Genomic DNA, 24,642 nt, shown 5'->3' with positions numbered 1-24,642 from the left:
CACTGACTAAAGACACAGCCACTGTGAGCCACAGAAGAGCGGCTGCTAAACGCTGAAACGTCACGGCAGGGGAGAAGAAATGCTCTCATTCACGTGATGGGCGCAAACGTGTTATTTATGGCAGTGTCTGTGTGGTGTTTAGAGGCAGATGGACGTGCAGTGAGGGCTCCATAGCTCCATGAATCACAGAGCGATGGATGCAATACAGTTCAGGATGATTGCTTCCATAGGTATTTATCATTGTGTGTGTGATTCAAAGACTATGACATCTAATTGAACCTTGTTCTTTATCAACGCAATGAGTAGCCTAAATTATTAAGAAGAATGAGACCCAACCCGTAGCTATTTTTAACCGGATGTGAATGCATAGCAATCTCACTTAATAGTCTGGATCTAATGTACGTGTGTTTACAATATCTACTCATTTAAAGCAACGGTTCTCAAAGTGGAGTCTCAAGAGATCAGTTTCCTCTATAAATTCATCCACACATAAAATTGCATTGACTTGGATGACCTGAAATGACATGGAAGAAGTAGGCTACCACAGTTACACATGCACACACCGCCAAAAAACTACATTATGAAGAAGATCATCAATAAAGGATTATATAAAAATGACAAATCAAAAAAAAAAAATTGCCTGGACAGATGTAGGCTAAATATTTGTCTTATTAAAGTAGGGGTGGGTTTGGACCCAAAGGGAGTCGCAGAGTTGTTCTCTGTTGGTTGTAAATGTGTGCCTGGGACAAGAAATTGGCTTTTGACCATGTTTTTTTTTTTTTGTTCCGTCAAATTTTTTGTGCTGCCTGAGATCCAAACTGCACGATTTCACAATAAATAAATCTGATTGGTTGAAAAATATTAGAAGTGTGGGTGGTACTTTAAGTTGTCGGTGGGTCCTGAGGCTAGACCAGGTGAGAAATAAATTTTTTTAAAGGTTTATTTTAGGGCTTTTTTGTGCCTTTATTTAAAGGTAGGACAGTGGATAGAGTCAGAAATCATGGAGAGAGAGAGTGGGGAATGATACGCAGGAAAGGAGCCACAGGTCGAATTCAGAACCAGGCCACCACTTTGGAGGACTACAGCCTCTGTTTTATTTAGTTATTATCAAAATCTATAGACTAAAATCTTTTCAAAGGGAGACTTTGGGACAATTTTATCTCAAATAGGGGTCAGTGGACTAATATGTGTCTGTTCAGAACTGCTTAATTAAAACATGTTTTGGGTCCACTGATCTCAATAACCCTTAAGAGCATTAAAATAATAACATCAGAAAAATAATCTCCCCAACGGCCCATATCAGTCGTATCACTTAATCCTCTTCATCATGAGGAGATTAAGGTCCCTTAAGTGCTTGGAAAAAAAAAACATAGTCAGAAAACTACAAGCCCCTCCATGATGAAGACACTGACCTGTGAGTAAAGACTACAGAGCAGCTTAATGGACCCTGGGTTTTTACATAATGTCTTTAGATTTAGCTGTTACTCTGTGTACAGTGGGAGGGATAGCAGTTTGTCATTTTGCAGGTGCTGTCAGACTCGCTTGTTTACATCCACCTCGTGCTCGTGGACGGCCGGGCGAACTGAAAAAACAGATTACTGAAAATGTTTGGCAGAGGGCCAGAGAGTTACGGGCTCATCAAATGTTATCACTTGGTACGGCCGCGCCATCGATTTTATATTTAGTCTCTGAGTTAAAGGAATTTTATGCAGCAGGTGTTTGACTTTTATGCCGCACATTATCGATGCTCCTCTTGAATACGAAGCAGCCTGTGTGGAGCGCTGCTGCTGTCGGCTGGAGGGGAATGTCGACTGAGTGTCAGAATGTGGACGTCGCCTCTGGGTCTGAAAATGACGCCAATGCCAAAGAGCCTAAAAACCTGCCGTCACTTTGAATATGTAAATAATTTTTTTTTTTTAAAAGTAGCAGTGGTACGTTAAATAATATTAAACTACCTAGCTGTATAAGTAATAAACATAATGTGTATTTTGTTGTTAAACGCTATAGACGGCCTGTTGGGCGTGCTAGCCTGGTGCTAGCTTATTTAACATAGCTTGGGCTGTGATTAATGAAGTCCTGTAAGGTGGAGAGGATGTGCATCAGTTCTCGCTGTGGAAACACAATGATTGACTAGAGTGGCAGCGAACTACGGCATAGTGCTCAAACAGGCCGTTTGGAGATTTTCCCTCCATGACATCACAAAGGGCAGTAGCCCCTCCCCCAGGTGGGTGACACTCCCACAGCTAGGTGTTTGTTCTGAACCTCTGAGTCTGCCTTCTCACTGTAAACAATAGGACATGGAGCGAGAAAGCTAGAGTACACCCAAGCCCCTTCCAGAGAGGGGGCGTGGTCAGACACAGCTCATTTACATATTTAAAGGTACAGACACAGAAACAGCCTGTTCTGAGCAGGGCTGAAATAGAGGGGTTTATAGTCTCTTAAAAACTGGAGACTTTAAACTGGTTGAAAAGGAGGAGAATATGTGACCTTCAAAATGATTAGCTCGGAGAAGATGACACATCTTTTTCATGTTTTTTATCTTTAACCAACAGAACTCTCTGAACAGCTTCTGGTTTTTATTTCACCCAACAATATAATGTGAAAGAATTCAGTCAGAACTTTTCGACATAAAGGACTTTTTTTTTTTACAAGCACCAGAACTCATTTTGAAGGTTTAGCGAAACACATTTGAAGCGTCTCAACAGGAAGCTAGTTCCTTTATTTGTACAGTGAAAATAAAATCCATCACAGAACGCAACCACACTCATTTTCCCACACTTTTTCGATCCATATCTCATTCATCACTTTATGTCAAACAACTTGGGCGGCCTTTTCCACATCGATCCCCGAAGTCTAATTTTGACTGACAGGGCATTCCATTTGCATATACAAATTAATCAGCACCATATGTACAGTATAGAGATTAATGATTTATGTCACTGGGCATGGTTCTGCTGTTACAATCAGGACGCTTACAAACCAGCACAAAGCTCCTTTGTGTTGTCCACAAAAATGTTCACGAGTTGAACACAAGCCAACTTTGTGATGGACAACCGTGTGACTTCCAGAAAAACGTCAGGCAGGATTGAACCAATCTACCTCGTCACGTTTCTATACCACTGCAGCTCAAAGTGAGGCTTTTGACAGAGAGACGCCTGCACTCATGTTGCTGCTATTCCTGTTTTTTTTTTTCTCTTTGTGCTGCTCAGTAACAAGATTGTTTTCATTTTCGCTGTGACTGGTGATTCTTAACTGAACCCAGAGATGCTGCAGAGACTTAACTTTTTGAACAGTGATGAGATAGATTGCCTTGAAGAAGCAGACATACACATGTTGAATGAGCTGTCAGAGTGAATGAGAATCATGAAGGATGAAGAACAGAAACCGAAAAGGCGGGACTGATGTGATTTGAATGGTATTTACTGTATGTGCACAGAGCGGGTTGATGGTGGATTTAAAGTCATTTGGATGGACTGTTACTTGAAATATTGTTGTGGGTGCAGAACAAAAACACACTTAATGGTAATCACTATGAACTCTTTATATCAAGAGTTATTAAACATCTTTCATATCTAATCTGTGCTTCTCAAAGTAAATAACAAAGTGGCTAAATGCTAATGTTAGCTGTGTTGTCATGGTAGCTAATGGGTTATAAAATATGTTTTTGTAACTCATAACACCGCCCGATATCTCTCAGGATTCTTGGTATCCCTTGTCTGTGTAGACGTTTACAAGACTTTAGCCAGGAACATAAGAGTAAGACACGATAACAACATTGAGCAACATGGTTGCCATGGGAATATGGTCTAATGTGGTGTCTTCTGAAAGGGAAACGAGTAGTGCTGAAATTAAATTTAAAGACCCATATTTTCCATGTTTTAAAAATACACATAGTTATTTTCTGATCTGCTTTGTTCACAGTTCTGTTAAAACATTTGCAGTTCTTATCGCAGTGTAACCGGGGTCTTAGTTACAGTTATCTGTATTTAGATTTTCACTTTTTTATTTCTATTTTGCTCTGGGGCCTCATTACAGAAACTTCCCGAGTCTGAAATCTTATGTAACTTTGGGGTGATATTTAGGACATTAGTTATTACAGAAGCATGTTCCCTGACTGCATTTAAGACAAATATCTGATCTTATCATAGGAGCACAAATTTGGCTGTTACAAAAAAACTGTCTGACATAAGAATTTCACAAGTTCAAAATCACAACATTATGATGGCTAGGACCCTTTAATTAAGTCAAAGTAACTTCCCAAATTGCTGCACCACCTTTGCTAGTTATGTATGTCAATGACAATCCATTTTGGGGAATAACAATGTGTAACTTTTCCAACTTGAAATAGTCGTTTTAAAGTTTGATTTAATAGTAGAATAACTTTCCAACATGGAGGATGGCGTCTCTCTCATGTCCACAGATTGGCCTGATCAGCTGTTTACTGCACTATGTAACTTTGGCAGCGGACAGAGGTCACCTTGTGAGAGGTGTGTACGGCTTTACGGCACTAGTTCACACAGCAGCCTTCAGTTATAAAAAGAAGCCAGTAAGCCCGACTCTGTTCTGTTTGATACCACAGCTGAGGCTAAGAGGAAGAGGACGGTGACGGATGAAGCTAAGAAGAGGAAAAGAGAGAGTGACCGAGGAAGAAGCAGAGTGTACATCCCTGCTGATATTACTCAGAACAGCATGTTAAGTTTGGCTGTATAGGCAACACCTTTTGTCACAATATCAACCAGTACATATACCCAAGCATGCTGGCATGCATACTTTGTAAATCCAATAAGACATGTGCACATAGGGTTGCAGGTTTCCAGATGTTCGACCCCATGCTATTCATCACCCAAACAGGGCTGGGATGAAGTTTGTCAGTGTTGAAGATCTGACTCCTGGGTCGTTAAATAAGCAGATTGCCGTATTGGAAACTTAGTCATATTCCCTGTCAGCAGATGTTTAATTAGTTCAAAACTAGCCAAGATTACGAGGGAGGCATCGAGCCAGGACGATGTTCAGCAGGAGCGCTCACTCCCAGCATCTTCTGGAAATGATTCCCTGCTCAGTCAGAGGAGGAAAATCCTCAAGGAACAAGAGGTTCTTTCCAAAGTGAGATGTCCAACATGTTAAATGAAAATATTTTTCTTCATGAGATTTATTGTTAGACGTTCAGTGAGCTCTTCTGTTTTCAGGGTTTTGGATGAATTGCTGAGGAAATTAACTCCACTTAATAGTCTTTGTTCAACATGTTCTGTCTTCCCAACAGCACAATGAAAGTCATAAGTTCAAATGAGGTTTTTTTTGTTTTTCATCCCAGCTTGAGCTTCCCTCCTGCCTCTTCTTTCTAACAGCAGCACGCAGGAGCCAAAACAAATAGAGCCAGACAGAATCACAAGAGTAACAAGTGCATTTAAATTGAATTCAGTTCAGGTTCGTCCCTGAAACACTGTCTGCAGACAAATGTAACAGATAAACGCATCAGACAAGAGGATCAGTGTTTTGGTGTAATTATTGGACGGAGCACCAGCAGCATGCTGAGCTGAGGCTGGAGCGGCCCGCTGGGTGCAATAACTATTAGTGCTGCAGACATTTGGGTAAAACAGGCCATCAGATTAAATGTGTTACATCTTCTCTGTATGATTTAACCTGTGAGAATAACTTTCCTTTAATGTCTAGAAGAAAACAAAAGACTCACTGCTGCTAATGTGTTCACATAAAACTTTATTTTATTGAATATTTCTATTTAATGACACGTTAGACTTCTCCTCTGCTACATTTTAAATATATGACCTTGCTTTTAGTTCATGTTGGTTTCAATAAAGAGCTTTGCAGACTGTAAATCTGCACAGTCTGGGGCGCGGTGGTTGGTGCACGCTCACCATGCTCACCGTTGATTCATCCATTGATGAATTACACCTGAACCTGTTTGTTTGTACGGCACCTGATGAAGAGCCCGGTCGGGTTTTAAACATTGTGTTCTTTAATGCATATAGCAAATAAATAAGTATATATTTGGGAGCCATGGTGTTGCGAGTCTTTGTGCATCATATCTAATCGTTAAAAACCCAAATAGTCGATGGTAACTTGTTTTTAGGTATAATAAATGTGATTATATTAATGTATTTATTCTAATGTTAAAGATGGCAGAATACATGTTTGTTACTTTAAATCCTTTAAGTTTATGTTGCTAAATTATGAATCCTCATCAGTTTAAGTTTTTATACAACAGAAGTCCAAAGCCGACATGCAGCCACACATTTTATTTACTCAGTCTTACTTCCTTTATTTCTGATGTTTTCTGGAGATCTCAACTTATTGCTCTCCTTATCTCAGGATGAAAACGTTTGATCTGTAATTCTCTGACTCACATGATGAGGTACTGTCATTTACAAACGTTTAGAATAGAAAAAAGTCCTCTTCATCCTCAACTGAGATACTTTCCAGTAATTTAAAAAAGATCAACAGGTGTTCAAGGGGCAGAATGAAGCCTCCATGCAGTCCTGAGGGGCACCACCAGGGGGCTCTGGTTTCCAAGCCAAATGCAGCCAGGGGCAATTAATCATCATCACTCCACTTTTCATATAAAACACAAGACTTTAATACCGATACAGCTTCATCACAAGTGTCTCACTGACATATGAAAGCGTTTCCTCACATTCAAAGGAGCAAACAGTGTTCATACCTCATGGCTGTGTTTTCAGGCCTAACAATGGAGGCTTAAGACTCCCAATTTGTTTTAAACTCTGAGAAAATGTGAGTCATTTCCGTTCAAAATAACTCTGCCTGCTCACTCCCCACCTGTACTGAAAACCACAGATGAATCCTCACAGGGCCACACAGAAAAAAAATGCCTCCTCCTGCTGCTGCTGCTGCTGCTGCTGCTGCTGCTGCTGCTGCTGGAGTTTTTTACCATTTAAATGAAGTCATCTTAAAGCTTTTTTTCTTCAAGGTGCGATAACGACGTGCGGTCTGGATGTAGAAAACATGTCCGCTCCCTTGTGTTTCACTTCATTTCACCTGGAACAAAACTTGTGTTTCTCACAGACAGTGTGACAAATGCGATGACTGTGAGGGGGGGGAGGCATTTGTTTGTTTGACAGTGTACGTGTCCCGAAAAGGCAACGCAAGTCTAATGGGATTTTAGCCGGGAGCCTGTGACTGTGAGTCCTCTATTGTATACATTTCCATCTCCTCTGCACTCGGCCCTGCAGGCTGGCAAGTCTCGCCGTGACCCAAAAGGTCTGTCTTGTTTCTAATTTCCTCTGTTTATTATATTTCTTTCTTTTTATCAAAGCTGCCGCGATTCACAAGACCACCGTGGAAGCGGCAATCAAACGTGGACAACGAGACAAAATAGTCAGCTTTAACAGACAAAACCTCTAGAGGCGAATGAGTGTGTGTGAGTAAGTGTGTGTGTGTGTGTGTGTGTGTGAAAGAGAGAAAGGGATTCCACAATGTGAAGTGCTGACATCTGCTGCAGGCCCTTGCAGAGCTGGAATGTGATACTCTGCTTTACACAAAGGGCCTGGGCCCATGCAGCAGGCACGAGAAGACCTCCAAATGCCCCTCTCCACGGGGGCAACACAAGTCTGAAACGACTGTACCGATGCCCCCATGCATGCTTTCCCCCCAGCCATTAACTCTGATTAAAACCACAAAAACCCTCCCTTCATACCTTGATTCTGGGGGGAGATCTCATGCTCTCTTTGAGGTGGTGGTTTCTGAGCGATGTGAGACCGAGGGGTAAAATTGCTGCAGCATTGCATCATGTGTCTGCCTCAATGGGTTCAATATGTCTCCGGCTCTCCTTTGATTGTTGTGTCTGTCTGTCTGTCTGTGCTGCAGCAGACTCACCATACAGTGAGAGCTGGATTTGGCCAACAATAGAAAGGGAGGAACCACATGAAACGCACTTGATGAGGTACAACAGTGTTGCCGCGGAGAGAAAGGAAATTAGGAACAGGAGGGGAGTATTGTTCCAAGCCGTGTCTCTGCTTTGATATGACAAATTGAGAAGCTCTTAAACATTTCCTTTTTTCCACAGAAACACTCAGGGCAGAATGCACAACAGCACGGTGAAACATTCTGCTGTGGGGACGCATTTATCTTTCATCTCTCTGTGGGGAAAATGAATCAAATCTTTAAACAATCCCCCCTTAGTTAGAACAAGAAAACTTACTTTCTTATGGAAAGTTTCCGTTTGGAATGATGAATATGCACTGTGGATTTCATTCTTTAACCATGTGTATGTTATTGATTTGAAGGACCGTGATGCACTCTGCAAAAAAGATGTGCTGTCTGCAAAGGCTACAGTGATGTAGCTCTGTAGAAAGTAGGAATAGAGGATTTTTAAAAGCACTTACACAGTGGGAGCACTTTGATTCACATAAAGCACAGCAGTGGATTTTGTCAATTTCTCTCCTCTATTAAGCCAATTAGTCACAACAGAGCTTCTTTTTCCACACCAGCTATAACATTTATGTCCTTACTTTTCATTTACTATGGCTGCAATATACAAGATAAATCTGAAGTGCCGGTTTTTGAGGAGGTATTTGTTCTGCACAGACAAAAAAAAAGCACCTTTCGTCTGAAAAAAAATCTGCTTTTCTTCAAACGTGACAAATCCATCGCCTGGAGTGTGATCACATTATACTCCCTTTTCAGTTTTTCTCTTGTGTCGTTTATTGTTAGAGAGCTTTCTTATTCTGACAAGATAAGAGTAAAATATTCTCAGATTAGACTTGAAAAAAAATCCACTTTTTCATATTGACCTGAACATGCTCATAAGAAGTCTTCTTATCTTGTATTTGAGGGTCAAAGGTTATCCTTGTCTTCTTCTCTTGGATGTGTTTGCCGACACATCTCATCAGCTGTTGTGTTAAAACTCAGCTTTTACCTTGAACATGAGACACATTCAGCCATGTCATATTTGTCTTGTCCTATTATTTCATCGGTTGCTTGTTCAAGGCTATTCTTCTATTGTGGAATAAGCAGTTTACCTTAGAGCTTCATATGATGTGTGTCAAGTTTGTCTTCATCATGCATTGTGCCGAGCTGCTTAACTTTTACCCAGTTTGGAGACACTTTGGGGGAAACTACTGGAAACATGTGAAACTGTTTACATCAAGTTTGGCTGTATTTGCGCCTAAAAGTGAGTGAAACACCTCATTGGACGGAGCAGCAACGTAACAGTTAACATGCCGGGGAGTTTCCTTCCACGCTGGGGAAGTTCTTCTTTATGTACAGCACCTGTTGTGCCGTCAGTTGGCAGTCTCCAAAAACCCAACCCCTCTGCGCGCAGCGATATTTCATCTCAGACTCCACCAAGTTATGACTCGAGAGCCCGCCAGACAACAGAACTTGGTGTCGGTGTTGCGAATGGTTTGTGGGTACAGACTGTATCATGTTGCCGGACTCCCTCCGCTGTCTGTGTGTGTGTATGTGTGTATGTGAGAGCTTTTCGCTGTAATGCGTAAAGATCAGCGGGGATTTATGCAGACAGAGTCTACGCGCGCTTTAGTCAACATGCATATGTGCTTTTCTTACCACCACAGATGATATGCTCACATAAGGACGCTTTTCCAACTAACACCAGGATTAAAATCACTTCAAGGAAAACTTTGTTCCACTAAGTCTCCAACTTTCTGAGAACCAACAGGTGCGCTCGTCCTTTGCGCAGAAGCGGCAGGTCTGGAAGCCTTGGAAGTGGATTGAGGGTGCAATAAATTCTACTTTTTCCTCCCCCATGGACTGGTGGTTATGATTATGTGGATTCTACTCTGCGTGTATCCTCTCCAAATGTGCCCCAAACAGCACCGCTGTCCGGTAAACGACGCACATGTGTGGTGATACAGGACCGTCCTGTCTACAGCGCTTTGTGATCGCCAACCACCACTCCATCCAAATGATCCTTTCATTACTACTCCTGCTTGCATCGCTTCTCCAACAGTATGGCTCGGAAGCTGAATCAAGTCATGTCAGCAAGTTTCACCTTCCAAGTGTAAAGGAGCAGAACGGTGAGTGTGTAACATTTACATTAAGCATAAACTTGGGGTGCAACATAAAAAAAAAAGCTTATTCCTGCATTTCGTTTGAGTTCACATCTTGCTTGAGTTTAAAGTGCGATGAATGAGAGCGTTTCATTGCAGTTGAAACTACATTATCCAGGGTAGGAAGTGCAAAATTACCTTTTACCTTTAAAGTGTACACCCGTGTATGTTTAAGGGGGGAAAACCCTCTGAAATTCCTGGTCCCCCGGGAGAACTTTTCCCTCTGATCATAAAAAAGGGCTCCATTCATGCAGCAGGAGCAGCAGTGGCTCCGGGCGATGTAATTTGCTTTCCCTCTCAACTGAACTGAACTGAGCCGAGCTGAGCTGAGCTGTACTCTCAGACTCAGAAATTAAGAGTTGTCGATGTTTAATGTAACATTCATGTTAGTGTCACTTGATGGTTCATCTCCCCTGAGTTAAACAATCATCCTCCCATGCTTTCCTGCAAAAGCAGTTGTGCACTCAAGTTGTTGTTGTGGTGTGTGTGTGTGTGTGTGTGTGTGTGTGTGTGTGTGTGTGTGTGTGACATGTGCCATCTCTTTCAAGCTAAAACACGATTTTTGATTTCCAGTCATGCACTTCATACATTCACTGCAACTGTTGGATTTCTCAACACTTCAATCCACAGATTTTCATATTTTTACTCACAACACATTATCTCTCTCTCTGCTCTCAACCCCCCCCCCCCCCCCCCCCCCCAAATTGGTATTTGTTTCGTTTTTATGTCACTGTGATGGCACTAGGGAAAGTTTTCTTTAAATGTGTCTGAATAATCCTGGAAGGGATGGGCCGTGTTGAAAGACCAGACACAAAAACAAAGATTCGTTCATTCACTTCCAATAATTGAATGACAACAAAGTTGCCAACCTTTACACCTTTGAGTGACTTGTAACAAATCCACTGCATGCTTTAGTCCAGTGGTGAAGACCCCTGCAAGACCCACATGAACAAAGTGATCCCTGTCAAACACAAAAAGTAGATGTCATTGTAACCTGTGATTCTAAATGTGGGTGAATATTACCCTGATACTTTGGAGTGAGGAAACATGTTTCTTTCTTTGCACAGTTTTATCCACAGACCGTTGAATAGACTCTCTAGTGTGTTGCCTTTTTTTTTGTCAATATGTTGAAGTCAACTTCTGACAACCTCAGAGCAGGCAGAGCCTCACGCCTCCACTGGGATCTTTGGTGCCCGGTTTAGGGAGACCCAGTCCCCAGGTTGGGAACCAATGCTTTAGTCAATGGGCCTAGGCATGAAAACTGAACTTATTAAGATTTAAACGCAACATATCTGTAATCAATAGCTCTATTGTTGGTTGATATAATACCGGTTTTATGGCTATTTTTTGGCTGTTCTCCTCCAATGTCCCTTTCTTTGTGTTTTAAGCTCCTTTATTAATCAAAGAGACCCATCCTATGACCTCTAGCCCACCTTTTAATCCGTGTTATTAAAATGGTCCAGATGTCCTTTTTACCCCCTTTGAGAAGCAAAGTGCATCAGGTGTCTTCTTGATTTATTAAAATGCTTAAAAGACAAAGACATTGCTTAAAGTTCATTTCCATTTTCTTAAAAGTTGTTAATGACTTATCTGATCTCTGAAGCATTGATTAAGCAAATAGAATACAGTATTGGACATATTGGCAGATTTACAGGACAACATAAAGAGTCAGCAGGACCTCACAGGGTACAGTTCAAAGTCACAGCGTGCCCGTATCCTGCAGATGTTGCCGTGCTCAAAACTTCATTCATTACCCCGTTCCTCTACAGCCGCTGGCTTCGACTGGCCTTGTGTGAGGACACGCAGCGCTGACTTCACTACAGTAACAGTGAGGGCTGGGAAATCAGAGCCTCCCGCCGGGATCTCCAGGTTTAATCAGGACGGCTGAGAAAGGAAAACAACGGGGAGGAGGAGGAGGAAGGGAGAGGGGTGAAGGAGGGGGGGTGAGGGAGGGGGGGATGTTAAACTGTCAAAGAACTCTTTAAAACAGCGGTCACACATTGGCTGAGGGTGAAGCCGGCTCGGCCGTCTGTAACCTTTGACTGGGCTGCTCACTGTTCTGGCACGCTTGATTGCTGATGCTCTGCGAGACAATTTGATATCGATCTGAGGCGGGCGAGAGAGCCAGAACCTGTCTGGCATGTTTAGTAGTAGTTGCCTGGAGAGTTACGGTCCCCAGTCGTATTAAACTTGGCAAGCGGCTGCTGATGACTCCATAAGATATCACAGGGGGCTTTTCTCCCATAGAGGGGCCAGCGCTGTGCGGGGTAAACCATCTGTCACCGTAAATGATTCAGACAAAAGGCTGAAAAAGGCTCAGCGAATGGGTTTGAACTCTAAAGTGTAAATGTAAAGTTTTGTGGTCATAAATAATGTGAACGTTTCCTTCCTCCATCACCGAGGCTTTCGTTACAATAACATGTCTGGCACGACATTTTTACATGTGTTCACCACATGGCGATTAGATTTCATGGTTAATAAGGAAAAACTTTGGCTACAAATGACGTCTGCATATGCACTAATGAAATATGGCTGAAAGCAAACGCCATTTTTTCTCCGACCACAACCGCAATCTTTAGCTAGGTCTACAATTTTCTTGTGAGAAAATGTCTCTTTCTCATAATTACTGTACAAGGGAAGTTTTTGTATTTTAGGACTCAGGGATCATGTGTTCATGATGTTCATGACCATGTACAACATACTGATATTAAAAGGGGAAAAGTTGACTAATTTCCATTTGGGCGGCCGAGAAATGTTCTAAGTGGATAGTGCACTGATTTAGCAGCTGTGGTACAAATGTAGCTCGAAGGCTGTCTTCTTAAACTTCTTCTTTTACTTAAGAATATTTATCGTCAACCAGTTTAAGTGTGGATTAAGCTCTGCATGGGTTTGAACTAGAGATGCACGATCCACTTTTTTCAGTTCAGATCCGATCCAATTCATATGTACTGATACCAAACTAATAATGCTATTGTTGTTGTTGTTGTTGTTGTAATGTGTGAGGTAAACCCGGCATTGCATTGTGCTGGCTTCACATACAAACAGGAAGCAACAACAACGGTCAGGTTTTCAAATTCAATATTTTAAACTGAAGTGTAAGAATTGTACTTTTGATCATATACTGTAGAAGGAGCTGTTCCGTCTCGTCTGTATCTCGGCTGCGAACTGAGTGTGTTTAAAGTGCACAACCATCTTTCTTGACCTGTGACGTTGATCGGCACCGCCAGTCCAATATCCGATACGTAAATTACATCAAGATTGGACCTGATATCGATATTAGATCAGATCGGTCCTATCTCTAGTTTGAACATCTGCTTCATTAGCTGCAGGCAGTGCTGAGAGTGTTTTAAGCGATGCAGTTGGAGCTCGCTAAGTTGGACAAATTTTATGGAACCATTTCTAGATAATCCCATTCATCGTTTCATCCATTAAAGATTCAACAAAAAAACATGCTGCAATAAGCCAATAACAATACCGCTTTGATGATATTAGCCCGCTAATATCAGACGATTGAGAATCCTTTGCTATCTTTTGTAAAAGACTGAAGTTCATTAAATGATTCAAACCAAACAAGTGTGATATTTAACATCTTTATGAATGTTTTTGGAAGCGGACATTTATTCTTTTTTACTCAAAAGGGTCGTAAAAACGGATGATACAAAAGGGTTAAAAAAATAACTCCTCACAGGAGCTTTAAGGTAGTGTTCTTGTTTCCTAAATCTAACATGAGTAACGAGGACCTGAACCACAGAGAGCACCAGGTTTCTTCATGGTAGCTTTTGGAAAATAAATACAATGTGCATGTACCTGATAGGTTAGTAAGAGAGCTGTGATTTGTTGTGAAAATACAGGTCTTATAATGTGCCTGTCTGATGTACTCCTCTTTTTATAGTCCGTTCAGTCAGTGTTTTCCTCCCTGTTAAGCAAATAGACTCAGACAGACTTATCATAATAAAAGTATAGCTGCACCCTGTCTTCAAGCCTATAAATAAACAGCGGTATAAATGTGTTCCATTACACTAAGATGGACTTTCTTCATACTCCGGTGTTTCCATTAGACTGTGATTTGCTAGCAGTGACCGTACTTGTATAACACTTCACATCCAGATCAAGATTCATCTCAGCTTCCCCTATCACACAGATCACCTCAGGGTTGGTCTGACTGTACTTAATCGCTCACCTAGCCCACCCATAAACACAGGCTCAGGTCTTATAAGAAGAATCCGGCTGCAGATATTAGTAGGGGGATGCGGATTACCTGCATATATTCTCACAAATACACTCCCCAGCCCCCCCTCCGAGTGCTGCTCGAGGAAGGTATGCAACGTGCAAGACCTGCCAATGATCACAGAGGCGGCTGTTCCACTAAAGATTACGAGATTATGGGAGGAAAAATGGGGTCGTGGGGGTCACAGGCCCGTGCGGACCATGTGTAGTTTTCCTCGTCTACATACGTACATGAAAGGTTGAAGATATAGAGGTGCATTGTGCATTCATTAGGTTATGATGCAGACAAGAAAGCAGTTAGGACTTTGAGGCAGGAAAGAGAGTGGGTGGCCTTGTAATGACTGTTTCAGGTGTAGTTCATTCATTCTGGGATCACTGAGAACTGTTGTTACTCACACACTCTCAAAGTGGACCTGTTAGTCATTAATGGGTTCCTCAGTTAGTTAAAGGCAGGGTTGGTAATTTCCTCCAGATCCACTTTTTAAGATTCTGGGTGAAATTGTCTTTAGGTCCTGACAGAAATTAATAACTCATGTTCTCTGAAAAAGGAACGAGGAAAATCCGTCATCTGTAGCAGTTAACTTCAACCAATGTCTGCCACGAGGTACCGATCTGATGAACCAATCACACGCCTCCCTGTCTCCCTGCTCGCTCTCTACCTCTTGCGTGCTCTAGTCCACACTCAAAGCTCATCACCGATGACTTTAGGAGTTTATACTGTGAGTTTACTTACCTCTGAATGAAACATGAGACGACGTAGTTTCTACACAATGACAGAGATGAGCTGAGGTCCACTTCTGGAGCAACGGCGCTCGTGCATGTAAGTGAGGGGGCGTGGCTTTAGAGGGAGCACAGAGGGGAGGGGGTGTAGACGGAGCACTGGGGGAATGCTACTTTCAAAATCTAGCATGATTTTGAAAATGATCACCCTGCCTTTAAAGGTCCTGTGGGGAACTTTAAGTCTGTCTTGACTTTGGTGACCCCTGTAGACAAAGCGGTATTACTTTGAGATATGTTAAAATCGAAATCCAGTCAGTCTCATAGATGACTTGAGTAGATCCTGAAGTATACTAATTCAAAAATAGACTTTGAATCATGAATCCAGAATCGTTTAGAATCCAAAATAGATTCTCAATCGAATCCTGAGACACCCTAAGACTTCCAGCCCTAATGTGTAATATGTGTTTACTGGCAAAAAAATAAAAAATGTCGTCCTGCTTTTTCTAAACATTTTATAGTATCACTCATCATGGTTTACTTTCTGTGACAAATAAGGTTGTTTCTATAGCGTGCTCGTCTGACAGCTTCCCCAGGGCAGTGGAAACAGGCACTAAAAACTACGATATAGAAAATCAGTCATTCGTGACACGGATGCTCTCATTTGCTTTCATCACGTCATGTCAAACAGAGGCAGCACTTCGAGTTTCAGTCTGTTTCATAACCAGCTAAAGGCTCCTCACAGGGGCTCTGAGTAAACAACGGTAACTGTTAGGAAAGCTAATCTAACATTAGATAAGATTTATGGATCTCTCAGTGAGACTACAGCAATAATAGTGTTCATTATATAAATAATATCAAGAGGAAAAGGGAAATACTAATAACAATTACAACTTCTGATAATAAAAATAAAAGATAAACATTAGAATTATGATTATTATTATTTTCAAAGATTCATTTTTGGGCTTTTAGTGCCTTTATTGGAGAGACAGGACAGCAGATAGAGTCAGAATTCAGGGAGAGAGAGAGAGGGAGAGGGGGAATGACAGGTGGGAAAGGAGCCACAGGTTGGATTCATACCAGGTCCGCCTGCCCGCCCTTGAGGACTTTAGCCTCTGTACATGAGGCGTGCGCACTAACCACGAGGCTACCAGCGCCCCTTGATGCACATCATCATCATTAAGGTCGTAGGTGTTCATAAAGAGCTGGGTCTTTAGCTTTCTCTTAAAGGTGCAGAGGGACTCTGCAGATCGAATGGAGTTTGGAAGTTGGTTCCACCGCCAGGGGGCGACAGAGGAGACGAGTCTAGTTAGCGTCTTAGGACCCTGTTGTGAAGACGCCCGTCATTGGCCGTGCGTAGTGGGCGGGAGGGAGTGTAGACCTGGATGAGAGCGTTTAGGTAAGGAGGAGCCGTTGCAGCAGAGTCTCTGTACTTTTCACTTAAGAAGCCAGGCAAAATAGTTTCTTGAGCTGTGCTACGTTGGTTTCTCAGCATCCCTACAGTCTGTAACCCTGCAGTTGTGTCCTCACTCAAACGTTGTTGGCCTGAGCGTTGAATGAGTTCAGCACAAATGACACCTGTCACTCATTTACACCATGGGAGTGAATGGAAGACGATGCTACAGCACTCATCGTTGGCTCATTTTTTGTACGGCCTATTAAGTTTGGCTGCTGCTCTAAGTTCCACCACAATTCAAAACATTCAATTGTAAGTTATTAGAAGAATAATTTTCTCATCTTCATTCTATAAAAAAGGGAGAGCTAAACCCTGCTAGCCCATTTATACCCAGCCATGCACGGACAAACTGCATCATACATTTACTCCGGAGGCTTGAATGTGTCTGGATTATTGTCAAACAGGAATGTACTACAGTGGTAAAAGTAAAGCGTTCTCGTCCACTCTGCTAGTCTGACATATTTAGATCCAAAGTTTTTCTTTCATACAAAGTCCGGCACCTTTCTTTAGGAAATCACATCGGCATCTGAAGTTTCACTCCTCATCCGGTTTTCTTTCAAATCCCTCCTGACGAGACCAAACATAAAGATTTATAGAGATTTATACGCTGTATGTTCAAGCCTCGACCGCTGGCGGCTACAAGTGTGGCCAGCTGGCGTTCAAGTTTCCAACTGTGTTTTTGTAAGTGGTTTCCATAGTGCTTAACTCGCTGTCTTAATTCAAAAGTACGATACGCCTCTTAAAACCAGCGAAACACAACTGGCCGCTCCGTTCGTTCTTTAACACAGGTCAGATGTTTCCTGAGCCTGCGTCCCTGGGAAAGCTCGTTTCCAGCGAGAAGAGGCCGCACTTTGATGGATATGCCTGAATGAATGAATGCAGCACTATGCAGTTAATCATTGTAGTGGCCGGTTGCAATTGAAGCCGGTATGCTTGGCTGAATTAAAACCATCAAAGAAAATGGACGGCTCGGATGCAGATTGAACTCGGCAGGAAGCGAAGAAGGGCAACAATTACACCGAGTATATCACTTTAGTCTGATGGAAGGCGCATATTTTAAAAGAGGAGCATTAGTTCTCATTTTCTCCTGGAAGTCAAGCTACTATTTCATGGGATCAGCTAACTGGTTTCAGCTGCATGTCTACCTCAAAAGTCACTTTACACATCAGTCCCCATGTAAACATTCAGTAAAGGTAAGAAAACAAAAAAAAAAAACAGAATCTGCAGTTATGATTTTTCCAAGATATAAGAACCCTCCACCCCTGAATACAGGAAGGTCTATGTCTACTGGAGTTTTTTCCCCTTCAGCATCTCACTCCAGAGAGGGGGGGGGGGGGGACCCGGGATAACACTATGTTTCCCCTGTCAGCACTATTTGAACTTTGAGTGCTGTATTTGGCAAGCAAAGCATGCCACCGCCTGCCTGCTGTTTGTCATTTCAGGCAGCGAGAGCACCCACCATCTCTCTCCCACCTCCTCAATCAGCCGAGGGAGTTTCCCAAAAAGGATCTGGGTCACAGGTTTAAGCTCTACCGGAGGAGAAAAGGTTTCCCAGCAGACACCGAGTCTGTCTGGGTCGGCTGAATGGTGAACTTTTCTTTGTTTGCAGTCAATCCTTTGGTCGGCGACGGCTTAATGAAGTAACACCCAAGTCCCCCCAAAAAACAGGATTATTGTGTCGTTATCTTAATATTTGTACAAGTGCAATATTCAGTGTTTTGTGTCCCACAAACTCTTGTACATTTCCAGCTCTGTAGGTGCTCACTCCTCTGCTTTGTCCTCCAGCTGTTCAATCATTTTGCTTTGCACACCCTGATTGTAGAAGTGACTGCCAGAGTGCCCTGGAGTCAGACACTTAACCCAGAGCTACTGCTCGGCAACTAACCGAAGGTCAGTGGGTGTACCTGCAGCTCCGAGGTGTGTCAGAAAGTGTCTGAATGGAAAGCAGGGTGTTGGTGAGGAAAACACACTCATGCTCAGCAAATATAGCCTGGATATATAAAAGCCCTTCAGTAATATCTTTTATGTGGTCTTCCTCCTCCTTTTGGTTTCTTATCAGTTTTTGGCTCCTGTAGTGGTTTCTTTGTCCGGCCCTCCGTCAGCTGCACTCCAATAAGAAATCCACTTTCTGAAATATTCCCAGTGTGCAGATAAGGATAGTCAGCGTGGCAATATCATCTCAAGTGTTTGGGTTCTGACGCTTTTTCATTGGAACCGCAAAGTGCTGAAAGCCACCGTGTCATTGGCAGCTGTAAAGATTTTATATCATCCCTTTTTCTCACAAGAAAAAAATAAACACACATAGCTCTTCTCTATTATGCTTCTTTTTTTTTTCTTATCGTCGAGATGAAATTACTCAAATTGAAACACGATTTGGTTTCCTAAGCGGAAGGACTTGGTGAATGTTATCAGCTGTTTCTGCACAATGACTCGAGTAGCTGCAGTGTGACCAGCTGGCACAGAGCAAAGCAGCATAAAACAGACTGAATAAAAAAGCAGGCAGAAAGAAAAATGAGCGATTTTGAGAGTCGAGTGCACGCCTTTGAGACTCCCAGAGCAGAAAAACTGAACTGTATATAAATTTAGACTTCTAAACAAGGAACTGTAAATAGTCCTCGCGCTGACATTGATTCTGACGGGCGGAGGAAAAAGTCTGTCTGCTGCAGTCTAAACATGAAGGGTGGAGTCTGTCTGCCTTAAGTCAAGGTTGCTTGTCAGAGCAAATACCCGTCTTTCACTGTGAGTTAGCATTGTTTCCTCTGCTCACTTTACCTTTCTACTTTTACTTTTTTTACCGCTCTGACCTCCGGCTTTACTGCTCGCTCTGACATTGCTGTTTCAGGTCAACAACACGTCTACAAAGGCAGGCGGGATCAATATTTTAACGGGTCTGAAGGACTTTAGAAAACACAGCAGGCTATCCTCATCTGAGTCACGGTGCAGGATTGAACCCAACGCACTCCTCAAGATCAAATTCAGCAGATGTCAGATTACTACGGAGGCCTATTGCTGCCACAACAGTAACAAAAATTATTAGTATCACATTATAATTGACAGTTTAACAAACCTCATTCACAATAACCCCCAGTTCTCACATAGTCCGTACACAAGGCGGTCTTTAAAGACTAGTAATGCTAAGTTAAATCCTGGTTGTATATATTCCCATTCTTAGTTTTGATATTTTTAGTGCTTATTTACTTTGTATTTAATATTATATTGTGTTTAAATTTGCTAATATTGTGTTTTTTGCTAATATTGTGTGTTTGGATAACCTGCTGCTGTAACGCCACAATTTCCCAGTTTGGGATCAATGAAGTCATTCTATTCTATTCTATTCTATTCTGTTGGCGCCACAGAGCAGAGCAAAGTGGCGCTGGTGGCACAATTCGGAGCTTGCAGTGGAAAGACAATAATTGACTAGAGTGGCTTTTTAGAAATGTTAGTGTTTGACGGTGGAGCAGTGTCAATAGTTACTGATTGGTGTTTCTGGTCTTGGGTGAAAGAATTCCCCCTGGTTGGCAGCTCTATGCTTCCATGCCTTTCCTGTTGTATTCAGGGTTTTGGAAGAGCCGCTTGCATTAAACCAAGCAGGCCAAGGCAAGCCATTGAATTAATCCCCTCAACTATGTGGTTTAAAAAAAACTGAAGGTATGAAAAAAAAAAACGACGAGCCCTGAAAGATTGTTTGATCTCCTATAAAAGCTGGCAGGAATAATTATCATTCTTTGTTACACAACTGATTCCCTCTTAAACAGAAGCTTCCATTGATAGAGGGTTGGATTTGACCTGAGGCTGTGAGGGTTTGAGACTCTGCCAGTATATCACTGCTTTTTTTAAAAAAAACCCTCGGTTGTCCTGTGGGCATTGTTTTCGTCTCACGGCGATCTGAATTCCAACGGGCTAAAAAGACTTGGCAGCGAGATGAGTTGACCTTGGATTCCGTCTCTGGAGGGCATGTCTGCATAGTTTGGCAGATGTCATCACCTCCCATCAGAGAGGTATTTCAAAGTGTCCTGTTATGACTCCGGTCTTCAATTCGCTGGGATTCACGGGGCATCACCTTGCAGTTTGATTGACAGGGAGCTTGAACCAGATCAAGTGCTGAAGAATCCCACAGCTGTGTCTTTTATGGGGAAGAGGAGAAAAGGCTTGAAAATAGGACGGATAAAAGTGGTTCAATCTCCAAAAGACTCATAAATCAAGCGCTTTATATTTCAATGAAAATGGATTGCAAAATGATATGTTCAAGAATAATTCATTAACGATCTTATAAGTGGTGATTTTCATCATTAAAAATCCCCTGATGGCCCCGTGTCCACCTAGCGTTTTGTTTCTGTGCAGAAAATAGTTTGCTGTGCACTTGGGAGCGTTTGCATGAAGCGTTTGTGCACTGAGAAGAAAAGTGCTGCACGTCCGTCCTGTCTCTATGACAACAGTCTGTTGACATCGACCGCTGTATGACTGACACTGCTCCGTTACTTTTTACTGCATGTTTTATTTCCCGATCAGACACGGAGCAAAGAGGATGTGGATACAAGACACGATATGTAGGCGGCGAAACTACAGGGAATGTCATACATTTGGAAAAGAGCGCTGATGACATCAACAGCGCCTTTCTGAAAAGTTGAAATATGTTCAACTTGAGCGCCCAGAGCGACTGCACAAAAAAGGCGGAGCGCTCAGAAAAATTATGATGGCCGCTGGTCTTTTTGTCCAGGCGACCGCCTAATACTGCAAACGCTCTCTGCTCATTGAACAAAACGCTCAGAGAGTGGACACGGGGCCTTAGTCATGTAAGATTCTTCTTCCATTTGTGGAAAATAGAAGTTAATTATTGTGAAAATGAGCAAAATAAAGAAAAGAAAACATTTAATTATTCTAACCTTTAAATGACCCAAAGGTTTTGCTCGCTGCTTCCTCGTGTTCAACTTTAATCAATGAAAAAATTCCTTTAGGTTGCATTTCACTATTTCATCCAAGAGTTTCCCAGTTACCCTGTAAACATGTAACCACACTCTTTGATGGCAGAAACCGTCTTCGATGTCACAGTGTTAAAAAAACCCCGTCCCTGTAGGCAGAAAACAAACTCAGCTGCTTTCATTAAGACCTGGAGCGTTCTGCATGTGTGAAATCGAGATACTGGATTCATCAGATGCAGCAGAGACATTTCATGGTTATCAAGCACCGTCATTAGTGATGCTAATTTTAGAAAGCAGCAGGGAGAGTGACTGATGCATGAGAAGCCTCGTACAGATTGGGATGCATATTAAAAACCTCTTTGTGGATGTGATGAGAAGTCATATTTTGAGCAGTGAAACAGAGAATTAAATGAAGTTGTGACTCCAGTTAGAGCATTAAACTGAAATGAAACATTATTGTGCACATTACAAGTGTTGGCTGTATTTAGAGAAGATATGAGGTATTTGTGGAAAAGGCTTGATGATTATCTTAGTCAACAACACAATGAAGGACAAAACACAGTATCGTCATCTGTGCAGTTATTAAATGGATTTACTTCATACTACTGCTGAGGTTTGTGTTGTAAACTGTTTTAATTTACGGGGTTGTGCATTCTTGTCAGGTCAAACTTTGACCTGTGTTTTCTGTCTCATTTCATATATTTGCAAATATCGATCTGGATTTGTATAATTACAAACCGTAACACTTCAAATATCAGGCCAGTCAAAGCGATATGAGCCTTTAATAACTTTCAAAAACAACTTGTGCACAGCAAAGATAGGAAAGACTTTAAAACTTAAAATTTACACCGGATAAGAATATTTAAATGTGCACAAATTTAGGATCTCAACACATTCAAAAAATAAATTAAAATCACTTTTTTAATATTGCTTTATAAGACAGCCCATCCTTACCAGCCTGCTGCTCTGTCGGGGATTTTAGATCCCCAAACTAATCGACACTTAACTCATGGGGGCCTCTAATAGAGAGCTGCCTTTAGTTGTCAAAATGTGCAGCAACACAAGGCCAGTAAACGGGACCGGGCTTAAAAATTGGGATGGGCTTTTATTTGAAGATTTACGGTATGTTTTTTAAATATCAGATTAGTACCACCATGTATCATAATGCCTCTAAAATGGTCTAAATGAGGTGTCTGTTTTTGGCGAGTAAGCCAGTTGATGCTTAATCCACTCCCATAATCAATAACGCCCAACAAAGTGACCTGGTTCCTCTTCTCTGAAACAGTAGCGGTCACAGCAATATATACTGTATAATGGTTGAAACGTCTTTGGCAAAACAAAGAGCTGATTGAGAGTAAGTTGTCAGTTGAAGATAAACACCAACAAAGTGATGCTTGTAGAAAGACCGCTTAGGCACTTGGTCTTGGTTATCCACTTAATGGTCTTGGTAGTGTGCGTATGAGGTCAGGGATGCTGTGACACGGGGCTTGTTTGACAGGGTGGTTTGGGCTGAAGGTCATGTATGCATAGTAAATGTAAATCTTAACTGAAAGGCCTTTCTCCTCCGTGCATTGCTCATGTATCACCCTGTGCATCCCTGCAGCGCATCATCACTCAAACAGCCGTGCCCTCCAAAGATCATAAGGAGACGTTCTCCCCTTTGCTTTCAGTTCCCATTACCTTCAATACTCAGAATACCAACCCATAAGTCATGCATGTCCATGGAAATCAAACCAGCACTGTGTCTTCTTAATGTGCCATCGGAGGAGAGTGAGAAAAGAACCAGGAGCTATTAAATGGAGGATGTGAAATATCCCAGCTCTCATGCATTTAGGAGGGGGGAAATAAAACACACACCTGTCCCAGTAATCATCAGCGCAGCGCCGTCCCATGCTGCCTGGATTATGTCACCTAGCACATGGTGAGACGTGATATACGACGCGATGCCAGTGGCATAGAGAGACGGTAACCCAATCACACATACTATTTTGAGAATGTATGGCTTTTCCTGAAGCACAAATAGGTTTTGGGTGCAGACTGGATACGCTCTGCCTCGGCATGCTTACACTCGGATCCCCACGGGAGGGTATCCATTTCTACGGCCCAAATGGAATGAAAATGTACATTAGCTACCAGGTCTTATGACTGGCTGGAATGATTTGGCCAACTGTGTGTGTGTGTGTCCATATTTGTGTGTTTCAGCCCGTTAAACTGAATCTGCTCCATCTCCATTTAATAACATAGGAATGAATTGACTTCTTACTGGAGCCAGCTGCTCTGTGAAACAGGATGTTGTTCTGTGGCACCAGCTGCACCTTCCTGCCATGTAACTTTGGTAGATTCTACATAAGGTGATCTGGAATTTGACTCGACTGCAACACTCAATAAAAAAAGGAGAAAAGGCAATGGAGGGACTTTAATACCCATTCAATGATTTTCAAAATGTTTTTTTTATGAGCAGCTGTAAATGTAATATCCTGGTGCTTACCATTCATCTCCCAATTCCTCAGTGAGAAATCGGTTTTGGTGAACATGATACAATGTCCGATCTATCACTTTGTTGCACCGGGAGGAGCCGCTGTCCTTGCACCATGTAAAAATAACTTGGCAACAATGATGAATTTACTGGAAGAGTACACTGTATTTCTTCACCAGGCCTGTCCTGAAACATGCACACACTTCCCGTAAGTCAGTTACAGATGCCCAGTTATGTTCCACATTTGGTTCTCTTATTACTTGGACATCTACTTGCGACACTCTTTGTACAAGTCTTTGCGTCGTGTGCCAGGGGCGAACTATGTTGGGTCACTGATGTGTATCCGCACAGGTCGCCATGATAAGTGCGTGTAACTGTAACATACCAGCTGATTAAAAGAGGATCTAAATCTGGTTGGCATTTGGTGCGATGGTGCAGAGATGAAGTGGATCATTGCCCAGATATTGCAAAGCGTAATAGCAGCTGATGCATTCAAATATGAGAAATGCAGTCAAGTGGGGAAAATGCGGGCAAGTCGGAAAAGGATCTAAAATAACACAAATGGAATAGATAAGAAGAAGTAGAGTAGGAAACCAGGGACAGAGAGAGAGAGAGAGAGGGGGGGGATGACATGCTGGAAAGGAGCCACAGGTCAGACTTGAACCCGGGCCGCCTGCTTTGAAGACTACAGCCTCTGTAGATGGTGCACCACCTAACCGCTGGGCCGTCTGTGCCCCCCCAATTCCATGCTGCACCAAAAGCAGGAGGCGTTGTTGGAGGCATTAGGCGTACTGCAATTCACTG

The 24,642-nt window shown here is 42.3% G+C and overlaps 1 protein-coding gene across 1 annotated transcript in view; it reads left to right on the top strand.

Annotated features, from left to right (window-relative positions):
- The first annotated feature begins 9,239 nt into the window (after window positions 1–9,239).
- The window catches only part of pdgfc (platelet derived growth factor c), a 57,216-nt gene continuing 41,813 nt past the window's right edge, over window positions 9,240–24,642 (top strand). Inside the window, exon 1 of the mRNA XM_061047612.1 lies at window positions 9,240–10,010. Coding sequence (XP_060903595.1) covers window positions 9,833–10,010 — 178 coding nt within the window. The 5' untranslated portion in view covers window positions 9,240–9,832. The remainder of the gene's footprint in view (window positions 10,011–24,642) is intronic.

The sequence above is a fragment of the Labrus mixtus genome, chromosome 10 (genome assembly GCF_963584025.1).
Source record: "Labrus mixtus chromosome 10, fLabMix1.1, whole genome shotgun sequence".
In the NCBI taxonomy this organism is placed as follows: domain Eukaryota; kingdom Metazoa; phylum Chordata; class Actinopteri; order Labriformes; family Labridae; genus Labrus; species Labrus mixtus.
The sequence above is the reverse complement of the archived record's forward strand: the minus strand, read 5'-3'. Positions and strand labels throughout refer to the sequence as shown.